The following is a 13,821-nucleotide window of genomic DNA, read 5'->3' on the forward strand; positions in this document are numbered from 1 at the left end:
TTTTTTTCCCCCAGTCCAACCTGATGGTAATCATTCTAGTCCATAGAGACTGGGTATTTTGAATACTGTTTTTGTCTTAGCTACTTACGTTTCCCTGTAGTGTACTACTGTTACTGTGACACTATGTCTTGTTTTGGTTTCTCATTTCTCTTCCTTCCACAAAGGCCTTGAGCTCTATTCAGCAGCTAAAATAATAGGCTCATGGAACACTTCAAGAAATAAATTATTACCCTTGAATGGAAGGGTAACAGTTTTTGAAATAATCACTTTGGTAGTAGTTAGAGATTCTTCAAGATATATTTACATTTCTTTTCCTTCTCTAAGATTAACCAAAAACCCGTAAATATAAAACATTATATATAAGAATACCAATAGCTTTTTAATGTTATACAATAATTATAATTTTATGTACATATTTACTATTTATGATTTGTATTTGGAAGCTTATACATAGTATATAGTTTAAAGCAGAACATAATTAATGCAGTGTTACAATATATAGGCATGAAAGTTTTGAAAAGATGTGTCCCTGTCAGCAATAAGCAGTTCATGTTTGGGAATCTTAAGACTTTGAAATGTCTAGGCTTCCAGTTACCTCCTTATCAATTAATTAGAACAAGCCCGTAGATTTTTTTTTTTTGGGTACATTATTATAAAGTCAGTTGAAAAGTTGATCCTGCCTAATCTCGAGCAGAAATAATTTTCAAAATCAACTGAAACTAATGTTTTCATTTTTACTTCTGAAATCTATCGGTCTTTTCATTTATATGTTTTGTTTCTTTTCCTCAGATTCTTCTGCCTGGTTTTCCTACCTCTACCTCCTCCTCTATAATCCATTCTGTTTATAAGATATATTAATTAAAGCATAATTTTGATTCCAGATTTGCTCATAGCCTTCTTCATTGGATTCAAATTCTCTTCAATATAAATTCTTTGCTACTTTGTTTTTTATTTAGGTCCTCTAGGATTAGGTTCTCAGTTCAAGTTTTCGGACCACCGTTTTGTACTACAATCTTATAGGACACTACATTATATACAGCCCAACACAGCTACTCTCTCATTCTAGTACAGAGCTTCTGTGCATCTTCAACTGCTTGCCATAGTTTCTCTGTTTTCTCTGCTTGGAATATTCTCCCCTGCTTTTGTGTTTCAAAATTTTCCTTAACCTCCAGCCTAAATGTTGTTCATTCCTTCAATTTTTCTGAGTAGTTTCAACCAGAGATGATTCTCCCTCTTCCAAATTCCTTACCTTTAGCTCTTTTGTGATGCAAACTACATCTAAAACTTAAGGAAAGAATGAAAATACTGTGTGTGAAAGTGCCTACATTCCCTGCATATGATGTAAAGAGAAGCAAACTTTTTTTTAGAAAAAAAGAATCAATGTAGATTAATATGACATAACATAATAGGGTGGAAATGGAGTCCGTTTTTATCAAGAGATATTTGATAAGTTTTAATAGAACAAAGCAATATGTATAGTCTTTTAAAGTATCTTACAATTATATTTGTTTTATGCCCCTAAATATTTTCCCATTGCTTTCAGAAACAAAACCTGATCGTGTTTATGGCATTTTAAGCTCACAAAAAAGATTATTAGTTTAGCTTCAGTGATAAAAATAGCCTTCTAGTCATAGAATGCATGATGATGGAACAGAGTAGGATTCAGTTTTGTTATCCAAGCTGTGGACCTGATTCCAGATCTAGTAAAAACTTGAACAGAAGAAAAGTTGATTTGTAAAATGTGATATTAAACAATCGAGTTTTTTAATTTGTCAAAAGTATATGTGCAACATTATATTATAAAATGAATTCATAATATTGGATACTAATTATATATTAATAATTTGTTTCTAGAACCTACCTTCTGGATCATCACGTGTTGGAGCCATTAAACTTACCTACATTTCAAAGGTAGTCTTTATTATACATTGTCTTCTATTCATGTGTGAATTAAAATCCCTGGGAATGAGAGTATGAATAAAAGCAGCAGTTTCCTTTCTGTGTCCTTTAACAGTGATGTTCAGATTGCTGTCATGCTGAAACAGTACCTGGTTACTATGTTTAGGAAATTCTTTAAATCGATACGATTATGAAGAATATGCTTTTAACTTACAGGATGTGGCAAATTGCAAAAGTTAACATTAACTTTTTTTTTTTTTGAGACAGATTCTCACTCCGTCACCAGGCATGAGGCTGGAGTGCAGTGGCGCGACCTCGGCTCACTGCATACCTCCGCCTCCCAGGTTCAAGCAATTCTCCTGCCTCAGCCTACCGAGTAGCTGGGACTACAGGCTCGCGCCATAACGCCCAGCTAATTTTTTTGTATTTTTATTGGAGACAGGGTTTCACCATGTTGGCCAGGATGGTCTCCATCTCTTGACCTCGTGATCCTCCCGCCTCAGCCTCCCAAAGTGCTGGTATAACATTAACTTTTATGATCAGATATATGAACATCAGAAAGGGAGAAATCAGTGAAACAATTAAGTTCTGTCTTGAGAAGGTCTGGAGATTTTTCTAAGTCTGTATTATGTTTAGTTAGACTGTTTCCAACTTTTAAATCCCATTGCCTTTGATACTTTGTTTCTTAATGTTTTATTTTGAGGAAAATATGGACCATTTTTTATTTTGAAAGGTTGGTTTCTTCTTCCTCTTTTCACTTTGTGTCTTTTAATTTCTGTTTTCTCTTTGTTTTTCTGGTAGTTTTACAATGCTATTTTTAAAAAAATTTTTTAAAATGTTGATTTTATATTCATCAGGTACCTTTTTTTCTTATTTTCTTCTATTAATATTTAGGGAACTAAGAAATGCTGAGGTGCTAGCTGTGTGTGTGTGTGTGTGTGTGTGTGTGTGTGTGTGTGTGTGTTACATAAAAGCAATAAAAGTTTGTTGATGACTTAAAATATGAGATTCAAAAGGTAACAATACAGTATTATTAAATAATATGGGTACTATTATGCATATACTGAGATCTGTTGGCATAGGTAGATCACTTCAATGGAAGACCAATTTACAAATGTGCTTCTGTTTAAAAGACAGATGTTATATAAATAAAGTACTTTATATCGGTATTACAATAGAGGTATTCATTCTCATTGACCAAAAAGAAGAGAAAAGTAATTAGCCCTTGGACAATAAAATTACATATTTAAAAAGAAACATTTTCCAGTTAAAATCATATTATGTAAATTTACATATGACAAATATTGTATGGAAGCTCTTTCTTAAGTCAAGTATTAACTCAGTAAAGTAGGCATGGTGACTGGCCACCTGCTTTCCCCTCCTCCATTGCTCTTCTTTTAAAATCTAAATTTTTTTCTGTGCGGTTCTGTTAACTTTCATCTTGTCCTCCAGCTTACCAAAGTTTAAATTGTGCAGTTTGTACTCTACTTTGGATATACCAGTTTTTTTCCAAAAAAAGTTTATTCCAAAAATTTCTAGAACAAAATTGTGTGTGATTCAGAACTATGAGTTTGTAGTTGGGATCAGTGAGGAACCCCAGACTTAGAATTCCTTTTGTAGGTACAAAACAGACGCTACAATTATGAGTCCTCTCACTGGACAACAGCATGACAATAGTTGTGAATGAGCTTCTGGGAGCTGCTCTGTTTAAAGGGATAGCAGCAACCAAGTGCAGCTGGTTGCCTTATTTTGTAAAATGAACTATGAGCTGCACTTAATAAAGTGATCCCATTATCCCCCGTGCAAGAGAGGCTCTGGTACCATTTTGATCTCCTCATAGCAGAGTAATGCCTTAATTAATTATTAAAATTAAGATTCAGTTAAATGCCTGGATTTGTGGACTTTAAATACACAGTGTCCCCTTTACCCATCCCCATTTTTGCTTAAAAATCACAGCTAATTAAAAAATATGTTATTTGGGAAGAATTCAGTTCTTGTGGAATATTCATTGAGGATATTTTGAAAATTATGTTACACTAAAAATACTTGTCTGTGTGACATAAAACCTAAGAGAAAACAAGTTTGGTCAGAGAAAATATGGAAGTATTATTTATTACCTCTTACAGTTGGGAACTGCATCGTATGTATTGAATTTGCCATCCTTTTTTGGTTGTCTTTAAAGTTTAATTTTAAATCTACTGTCTAAATGTGTATGATTATTGGGAAATCATACATGTGGAAGTTTTGGTTTTAGGTTTATATGAGAAAGTGAGGAACCCATCTATCTCTGTTTTTCCTTTTAGGTTAGCGATGCTACTAAGCTGAGGCCAAAGGCCGAGTTCTGTTTTGGTGAGTAGCCATGTTATATGTATTTTAAATTAGACTGGTATAATTGTATCATATTGTAAAAGAAAACTCTTGCAGAAAACCACACAAAACCTATGGCTTACTGAATTATTCTAAAGTGAATTCCCTTATAACCACTATACAGATAAGGAAATAACATTTTTCACCCACTCTCCTCCTAACCCTGAAGCCTCTTTCCTGTTTCCCGTCCTAGTTACTACCACCTTCTTCTACCCGTATGTAACTGTTATTTTGTGATTTATAATGATCACCTCCAGTGAGATTTCAGGTAATTTTAAACTTTCTACCTTATGTTATTTTCTATTAAACATATAAATAATTAAAAGGATTTGGTCTTTAGCTTGTGGGTAGTGAGAAATGTAGTTTGGGGTCAGAGTAGTTGAGAATATTGGATTAACTTACTCAGAAAATGTTTACTGTATGCCAGGCACTGTGCTTGGCACTTGGGGCTGTAAGATAAATAAGAAGTAGTTGCTGCCCTTAAGGCTGGTTGTCTCATAGATAAAAATACCAGACATTTATTATTGCATTTCTCATAACCTGTAGATAAAGGGATATGTGATCTATTAAAGAAGCACAGAAAAAGACCTTCAAATCTTTGTTGGGGAGCTCAGGAGTCAGGGAGCCTCCCTAGAGGAGGAGATGCTTACATTGGTGGCCAGCTAGACTCCTGCTTATCCCTTATCAGTGCAGAGAAAAGGCAGGAGGACTACATGCACAGAGGCTTGTAGAGAGAAGAGCGTGGTGTCTCTGGAGCTGAACACTTTGAAGCTGGAGGGTATGATGAGTGGCTAGAGAGTTAAAAAGGCAGGCAGAAGCCAGGGTGCTGTGTTTTGATGAGTGATAGGTTTTATTACTTTGAAAAAGGGAGAAGAGAAAGAGAGCATCTGGAAAGCAGGCATAAGGTGAAGGAGGTTTGTTTTTTTGTATGGATAGGAAAGTTTTCATGTAGGTAGACTGGGTAAATGGCTTTTGAACTACTTTACTTACGAAAGGTCCTGAGTTAGGGTGGTGGCAATGGAAGAAGGAGGAAGGGTGAAAAGAAGGAAAAGTACAGGGGCTTGGTGGATATGGAAGAATTGGAGGGAAGAGAGTGGTAGCAGGGAAGTTTGCTTAAAGCAATGAGAAGTCAGGGAGAGCTGTTTACATAGCATAAAATGTTTGCTCTGGGGTTGAAATGGTGGGGAACTTCCAAATGGAAATGTTCTGTTGACAGTAATTGAGGACTGGATGGAGCTTGAGGATCAAGAATGGAGATATTTGGAGTCTGTTAAAAAGGGAGTCATAGTCGAAGCTACGGAGAATTGATGTCCTCTCAGAGAGTATGTTAGTGGACGTTAGTGACTGAAGGACCAAATATTTGGAGTGGCCAGCTAACATCACGAGGGATACATTAAAGTGAGAAAGATACTTTTGGGGGTAGAATTGAAGTTCTTTGCCCTCTTGCTTGAAAAGGGCAGGTTTCTTTAGGCACTAGTTGGGAATAGCATCTTAATATGAGCAAGATGAAATGTGGCTGTCAAGGGAATCCTCTGAAATGCTTTTATCCTCCTATGAAGCTATTTTTAAAAGTTACATGTTTATTACTTACTATAATTTTGGTTATGAAACAGGAAGATGCCTCAGAGCCTTGTAAATGAATGGGTATTGCAAGTCAAATAACTGAGGACTTTGTATTTCAGAATGTATAATGTACATACTTTTGACAATCCTTTTTTTTTTTTTTTAAACCTCAAACTTACAGAAATAATAATATACAATAATAGGTTTGACATTCATCATTACTGGGGTATTTAGAATGGGTGAGTTTAGTTGGAATAAAAAATTAAGATGAGTCATTTATAGGTCAGTCAGTAGCTGTTCTCTATTACCAGTGGTAGTAAAGATTCATGGAATGCTTACCTTTAGAAACAGAGGCACTGACTTCTAAAATACCACCCAACTTTCATTCAGAATGCCAACGTATCTTCTCTCAAATTGTCCCAAACCAGTGAGAACAAGAACACTCAAGACATTTTTGATGGAGGGAGCAGACTATTTGTAACCCTCAGTGTGTAAAGTTGAAAAGTAGATAGAGGAATGGTAGAAAGTTGAGCAGAATAGAGGAAGAGGCCAATGAAAAGCTCACCATTTAAGTGTTCTGCCTCCAAGCCAACTCCAGATAGGCTTAAATATAGGAGATTCATTTTCCAGCAAGCAGCAGTAAGGAAGGACCAAAAATAGGGACTTTGTTTGCATATCTATATCAGAAACAACCTCTGTTCCCTACCTCCATCCAGGTTGATCAGGCAGACACCTTTCCCCTGTCCCAGCAGGAAATGGGATGTGTGGTGTCTCCAGAAGTGAAATCAGTGAGGCTATATACTTAGGGGCGCTAGTCCCAGAAAGGGAAAGGAATGAAGCATGAAACTGAAAATAGGAGGATTAAATGAAAGTCTGCACACTGAATGCAACCCCAGCCCCAGAGCACTGGGCAGCCAGGTTTAGGTGAGTAAGATCCGAATACTCTAGAGAAAAGATCCATAGATACTGACTGACATCCAGGCATTTCTGCTAGAAGAGCTTGCCATAGTTGACTAGTGAGGGCGACAGTCAACAGCCCTGCAACAACCCAAGAGAGCTTTTGATCGGTCTTTTTAGCGCTTTCTTTTAAAATATGAATAGACAGCCCAGGATTACTGAACATATGTCAAGATAGATAATGGAATAGAGATAAAAAAAAAAACATCGGGGAAGTCCAACATCTGATAGAGACTGAGGACAGATAGAGTACTGAATAGAGAAAACAGATTGGGGAAAATTGACCAAAAAAAAAAAAAAAAAAGATACCTTAGAATCTCTTGATCCAAAACTGTATATTCATAACCAGCTGATCTCAGGTTGTGAGATAATTTTTGTTTGCAGTTAAGCTAATGTTTATGCTTCAAGTTTTATCCATTTTATGTATTCTTTCTAATCATAAAGATTTGAAATGAAATAAATACTCAAGTGGAAAAGGTAGGAAGGATACAAGCCTCTAGGGATGCATTTATTATTCACAGTGAAATCTATGCTTTAGAAACATGGCAACTTAGCAGTGTCAAAGTTTGTTTCTTTTTTTTTATTGTTCAAAGTTTTTTCTTTCTTTCCCTTTCTCCCCTCCCCAGCAGTATTGCTAATATACCACATTTCAGTAACTTGCTTTACTTTTTTTTTTTTTTTTTTTGAGATGGATCCTCACTCTGTCCCCCAGGCTGGAGTGCAGTGGTACAGTCTCCACTCACTGCAGCCTCCGCCTCGCAGTGATTCTCCTGTCTTAGCCTCCTAAGTAGCTGGGATTACAGGTGCTCACCACCACACCCGGCTAACTTTTGTATTTTGAGTAGAGACAGCGTTTCACCATGTTGGCCAGGCTGGTCTCGAACTCCTGACCTCAAGTGATCTACCCACCTTGGCCTCCCAAAGTGCTGAGACTACAGGTGTGAGCCACCGCGCCCTGCTTTACATTTTTTACAGTGCTTCCCTACTTCTTAGAAATCTCCAGATGATGACAGTGAAGAATATTCTGTATCAAGCACTGTGTTAGTTTCTTTACATATATGATTGTTACCCCTTAAAGAAGTGGAAATGTGGCATTCCCATTTCACAGGTGAGGAATATTGGCCTCAGAGAAATTCAGTAATGTTTGTAAGATAATATTGCTTGTAAGTGCATAAGCTAGTCAGGTTGGACTGATTCCAGGCTGATTTTTTTTTCTATATCATACCTATATAGCTACATCTTGTCATGAAATAGTTCTTAAAGTACATGAGATTTTATTCGGATTGCAAGGTATACTAGGAGTCTTTTTTAGAGACATATTTACATCTCTTCCCTTCCTTAGAAGAGATCCTTATATAAATATGATTTATTCAAACATATGTATTAAGCATTTACTGTGTACCAAGTGTAGTATATTAATAAGTGCATAGATTTTTAAACTCTTCAGATGTTCTGGGCAGATGCCCAAAATAACATTGAAGGGAAGAAGCCATTATGAGGAGAGCTCAGCTTCAGCCTAAGCTGAAAAAAGATTATAAAAGGAAGCCTTACTGATGACTGGAAATTAAAAACAGAAGTTCCTTATTTATATATATAGCGTCCTAGTGAGTTATGGATTTATCTTAATATATATTTATGGCATTTATAACTTCTCCAGTCTATAGAAAGATATACAAGAACAGATTTACATTGTGTTAAATTTCTTTTAAGGTTATAGACTGGTTGTTTTGTAGCGCTTTACAAGATAGGCTTTGACTTCCTTTTAAGACCTTCATCTCAATTCAAGGAAGCTGTAGTTTAGAGTGTCTTGGTCTCAGTTCCAATTTCAAAATCTTGTATGTTTTCCTTAAGAGTTTGCATTTCCCCCTTCTCTTAGTCACATTCAGCTGTATGCTAGTATATCTTCTAAAATTTTGGTGGAGACCTTTGGAAGTTATTTTTATATTTGAACAATTGCAGCCATGTAACTATTCAGATACTTAGCTCCTAGAATATGCTTTTAAAAATAAATGCATATGGTGTATAATAAATAGCTTTAATTCAAGAGTGAACTATGATAGTTTGTAGACAACTGTATGTGCACATGTCCTTTGCTTTATATGAGTACATAGTCCCTAAAGGGTATATATAAACTAAATTGCATAAAAGTTCCAAATGTATTAAGATTTAAAGTATAAATGAAATTCATAAGGTCTAGAAAAATAAATCTTAAGTTAGGGAGATTTTCTAGATGATACGAAATCTGGACGCATTTATAGAAAAGATTCATAGTATATTTCTGTCTGATCAAAAATACTGTTAAAGTAAAAAAAAAAAATGAACAGACTGGGAAAAGTACTGGTAATAAAGCAGAAAAGATTATATAGAAGTTCCTATAAATTAATACTAAATGAACAATTCAGGAGAAATATGGGTAAAGAAAGTAAAACTCACAAAATAAATGCAAATGGCTAATAAACATCTCAGTAACCAAAGAAATGAAAATTTGAACAAGGTACAATTATTTACCAATGAGGTTGTTAAAGAGTATTAGGAAAACACCACACTAGGTATTTCAAACCCAAGGGATTTGTTAGAAGGAATTGGTTACCCAAATGTTGGAAGGCTGAAAGAACATGAAGGGAATGCTGAAGTAACCCAGAAATTAGGAACTGCATGAAGCAACTACTGTTCAAGGTCTAGAGAGACAACAGGGGAGAAATAGTAGTATTACTATAACCGAGGGCACTGGAGGAGAAGCCACCATGGAGCTATTGGTATCCAAGGGGACCCTGCAAGGCTGGTGTAGGGGAACAGGAAAAGGCCTCCAACAGTAGCTGGTTGTGTGCTGCTGTTGGAGAGAGGTCAACAATGGCAGGAATCAAGGAGAGTCTCCTCTTTCTTTCCCTGCCATCTTACAGTCTCTCATCAGATTGGCAGAGAATGGCCTCAGCTGGGGTTTAGGAAATATCATTTGCAGATTGTCAGCCCCAATGCCACAGAGCCTTTGAAAACTAGAAACTAGAGGTATCCACAGGGGCTGATAACCAGTTCTGGGGAGGGGTTTTAGATGAAATAAACCTTAGCGTATGTGGTTGGTAGGAATGTGAATGGATTCAACTTTCTGGAAAGATGATTTGGAAATACCTATAAAAATTTTAAATGTCAGTTTTCTTTGATTCAACAGATCTATGTCAGGAAATTTGTTCCCCAGAAATGCTAGCCAAGTGTGGCGAGATATATGTATATGGTGTTTCACTGTGTTATTTTATATAATTTCAAAAACTGGAACTTGCCTAAGAGTCTATCATTAGGGGAGTGACTGAATATATTGTGGTGTATTCATTTAATGAAAAACATGGCCATGACAAAATAAGAGTTTTAGCTGTGTTATTGTGTGATGAAAGCAGTGTTATATGTGGTCTGATATATTTTGTCAAATCCACAGGAGTCATGGTGTTGAACCTAGCAAGGTTTTTCAGCTTCTGCAGAAATAAATTTAGAGGTAATAAGTACAATATTTGGTGAGCTATTTTTTTCCGTCAACAGTTATGAATGCAGGAATGAGGAAGTACTTCCTACAAGCCAATGATCAGCAGGACCTAGTGGAATGGGTAAATGTGTTAAACAAAGCTATAAAAATTACAGTAAGTATATTTATTTTTTTGAAAAATAAATATAAAACATTTATAAAAAAATGTTCAATGTCTGGAATTATTCTTTTCATTTTGAAAATACACCTACCAAATGTTCCCAGCTTACCAATAGGTTTCATACGCAAACTTTGTTTAAAAGGCAGGGGTTCAGAATGTGAATATGTTTTCTTGTACCTGGTGACTGTTGGCCCTTTAATCAGCCCATGGTTGCCTTTTTAACCTATTATGTACCTAATAAGGAGATAAATTACTGTAGATCTTAATCACTGCTTACAACGTTTCTAGGAGAAAATGCACTTAGCACGTAGAGTTCTACCGGGAGGATATATTTTTATCTTCTAGTATAGTGTAAGAGATTTCCTGCCACCTACCTGGGGAATAGGCACTTCTGTCTTCTAAGCCATGACTGGGATTGGGGTCAGATAGGGAAGGAGTTGAAGACAGGAGCAGGACAAGGGGAGATGAAGGCTGAAAAATGAGGGACAGGGATAGGGATTGGGTTTGAAGGGTTGTGGCAGCCAGAGGGTCCTGCCCATGTGACCCTTGAAAAGTTTGTCTTAGGCTCTAAACTTCCCACATCTGATTTTTTTTCCTTGCGTTGCAGGTCTTGGTACCCTTGCTCTCCTTTCCCATGCTACAATTTCTTGCTTCTAACGTGTGCTTCTCTTTGTTTTTGGTTTTCTGATGAATATTTATTGATTACACTGTGCCAGATCTGGTTTTACCTAAATTAACTGGAAAAGTGAGGCTTAGAAAGATTAATGGCTTTTTACAGGTTTTATAGCTGGTAGACTATGGAGCTGGAAGCCCAGTCCAGTTTGTTGGGCTCTTGAGCCCGAACTCTAAAGAGCAGTGCCTTACTGCTTCCTGAAAAAGCAGCCCTCTCTTTACTCTTGTTCCTAAAGCCAAAAACCTTTACGGAGAGTTTGCTAGTGATAATGAGCTGCAAGTAGATAGGCTCTAATTTGATTGTACCTTGCCTCACCTTTCCCTGTACACTTTCGTAGAGAAATACATCATAGGCCTGCCTGGAAAATGTTGGGAAGGAGTTCTTGTGAGATTTGTGTCGATTGTGGTGTTTTCTTTTTGCTTTGTTTTTAATACAGTGCAGTTATTTACTGACCCTAAATGACATATTCTCAAAGAACATGTGCCCTGAAAGTCAGCATATGTTAGTCACTCGTTAGTTTTCATCTAAAATGAATAATTTTGTATTTATATCACAACACAAGAAAGAGTCAATATAGTTAAAGCTGTTCTCAGAGTTAAGTCAAATTTTTTTGTTTTGTACTAGAACAGCTTGTTACCACATGACAGAAAACGCCTACGCTCTGCATCTGATCTGTACATGAAGCAGAAGTTATTTTAGGTTTGTGCAGTTTCAGGAAAGCAATTTTTTGAACTGATTCAGACATATGTGTTTTTAAAAGTTTTTAGCTAATCATTTTAACTCTTTTAATAAATATTTCCCGCTTGAAAAAATTCTTCAGAAAGATAATATCTCATAACTTTACTAAATTAATTCTTTTTCTTACAATTTACAATAACAAGCAGCACACTGGTTTCTTAGTGCTTTACAAGAAAAAGTAGTGAATGGTCTCAGGCTTTTGACCGTTTTGCCGGGTCTTGAATTGCTATGTCTAAGTTACCATCGGTGTGAAACAGTCTTGTACAAATGATACTTAAGCTTTTTAGCATGATGGAGAAACAAATAGAATTCTAAAAAGACTTCTAGGCTGGGCGCGGTGGCTCAAGCCTGTAATCCCAGCACTGTGGGAGGCCGAGGCGGGTGGATCACGAGGTCAAGAGATCGAGACCATCCTGGCCAACATGGTGAAACCCCGTCTCTACTAAAAATACAAAAAATTAGCTGGGCATGGTGGCACGTGCCTGTAATCTCAGCTACTCAGGAGGCTGGGGCAGAGGAATTGCCTGAACCCGGGAGGCCGAGGTTGCGGTGAGCCGAGATCGCGCCATTGCACTCCAGCCTGGGTAACAAGAGCGAAACTCCGTCTAAAAAAAAAAAAAAGACTTCTGAATAGCTTTTGTGGTCTTGCAGCTTAGTTTTACATGTTGAAATTTTTATAGGTTTTAAGATAAATTTGTTGGTAAATGATTTTAATGTTTTTATAATTCACATTTGGAAAATATAAACACATAAGATCTAGAAATCCTTATTAATGTAGTGACTAATTATAACTACATTAAAGTGAATATAGAATTCATAGCACTTATTTAAAATAAACTTTAGATAGATACATATTTAACTCATAGGATAGCAGTGAAAGAATTTCCCATGCTTTAATAAGATATGCTTTATGTTAATTTTATTCCTTTATATCTTACCAGTTCTATGTGCATTTTATACATTTAAGTGTATTAAAGTGTGGAATCTCTAATTTGTTATATTTTCCTATGGAAATTACTGGTGATTTACATGTAGATTGTTTGAAAACTTAAAGTGTGTGTTTTGATATATGTGCACTTTATCTTTCTATGGAATCACCTCATTTTGGTCAACTATGTAATTTAGTTGTCTGCTGAGTACAGTGTGATGTATAAATTTAAAAATTTTCAAAATCCAAAATTAGAGTATGTGGTTTCAAAATAGAGGTGGTTAGAGGGCAATGGGCAAGAGAATGATATTTAAACTATTTCCTAGTTATATCATCTTGCCAATTTTATCCATTATCCTCCAACACTATAGTCTGTGACTTTCCTTACTTAAGTCTAGGTGGGTGCCACTTGAAATCCTTTTCCCTTTACAGTTGCTTTTCAACTAATGATGGGGTTACATCCTGATAAACCCATTGTAAGTGAAAAACACAAGTTGAAAATCCATTTAGTACCCCAGCAAACCCACAGTAAAGTTGAAAAGTTGTAAGTAAGTCTTGGACCATCCGTAGTACACATGCGCAAGAAGGAAAAGAGCAACAGTGGGAGAATCAACCCTGAAGGGGGAGTGTCAGTGACTGGAGTGAGGAGCATTTTAAAGTATGCTTTCCACTGTTCATTTATAGTAATAACAACCTAAGTATGGTGGTTTCTGTTCCCTTATTGATTTTTAAGGAATGTCTAAGATGTAGGTTTATTCCTGAACAGAGATCCATTGTTTTTAAACAAACGTCTTTTTTTAAATTTAAAAATAAATATTCAATTTGAATCTAAAAATTAGTTCTTTGAATTTGTGGCAGAAACTCCACAAGTTTAATTTATTTTTAATGGAAACGGGAAGCAAGTAGATGTAGAGTTCTCAGAAAGATTGTAAGACCCAGAACATTGTGTCTGCGAGTTTTTATTCTCGGTGAATGGAACATTATCACAATGTCTTTTTTTTCTTTTCCCTCTCCTCCCCTTCCCCTCCCCTTCCCCTTCCCTTCCCCTCCCCTTCCCCTTCCCT

At 36.2% G+C, this 13,821-nt stretch overlaps 1 protein-coding gene across 6 annotated transcripts in view; it reads left to right on the top strand.

Annotated features, from left to right (window-relative positions):
• The window catches only part of PLEKHA1 (pleckstrin homology domain containing A1), a 60,459-nt gene that overhangs the window by 22,258 nt on the left and 24,380 nt on the right, over nucleotides 1–13,821 (top strand). For 5 of the 6 annotated variants that reach the window (XM_017508635.2, XM_017508636.2, XM_017508633.2 and 2 more), the window contains exons 3-5: nucleotides 1,855–1,911; nucleotides 4,203–4,248; nucleotides 10,315–10,412. In XM_017508635.2, coding sequence (XP_017364124.1) covers nucleotides 1,855–1,911; nucleotides 4,203–4,248; nucleotides 10,315–10,412 — 201 coding nt within the window. The remainder of the gene's footprint in view (nucleotides 1–1,854; nucleotides 1,912–4,202; nucleotides 4,249–10,314; nucleotides 10,413–13,821) is intronic. The other variant, XM_037731404.1, reaches the window with a different exon arrangement.

This window comes from Cebus imitator, unplaced genomic scaffold (genome assembly GCF_001604975.1).
Source record: "Cebus imitator isolate Cc_AM_T3 unplaced genomic scaffold, Cebus_imitator-1.0 Scaffold396, whole genome shotgun sequence".
NCBI classification, from domain to species: domain Eukaryota; kingdom Metazoa; phylum Chordata; class Mammalia; order Primates; family Cebidae; genus Cebus; species Cebus imitator.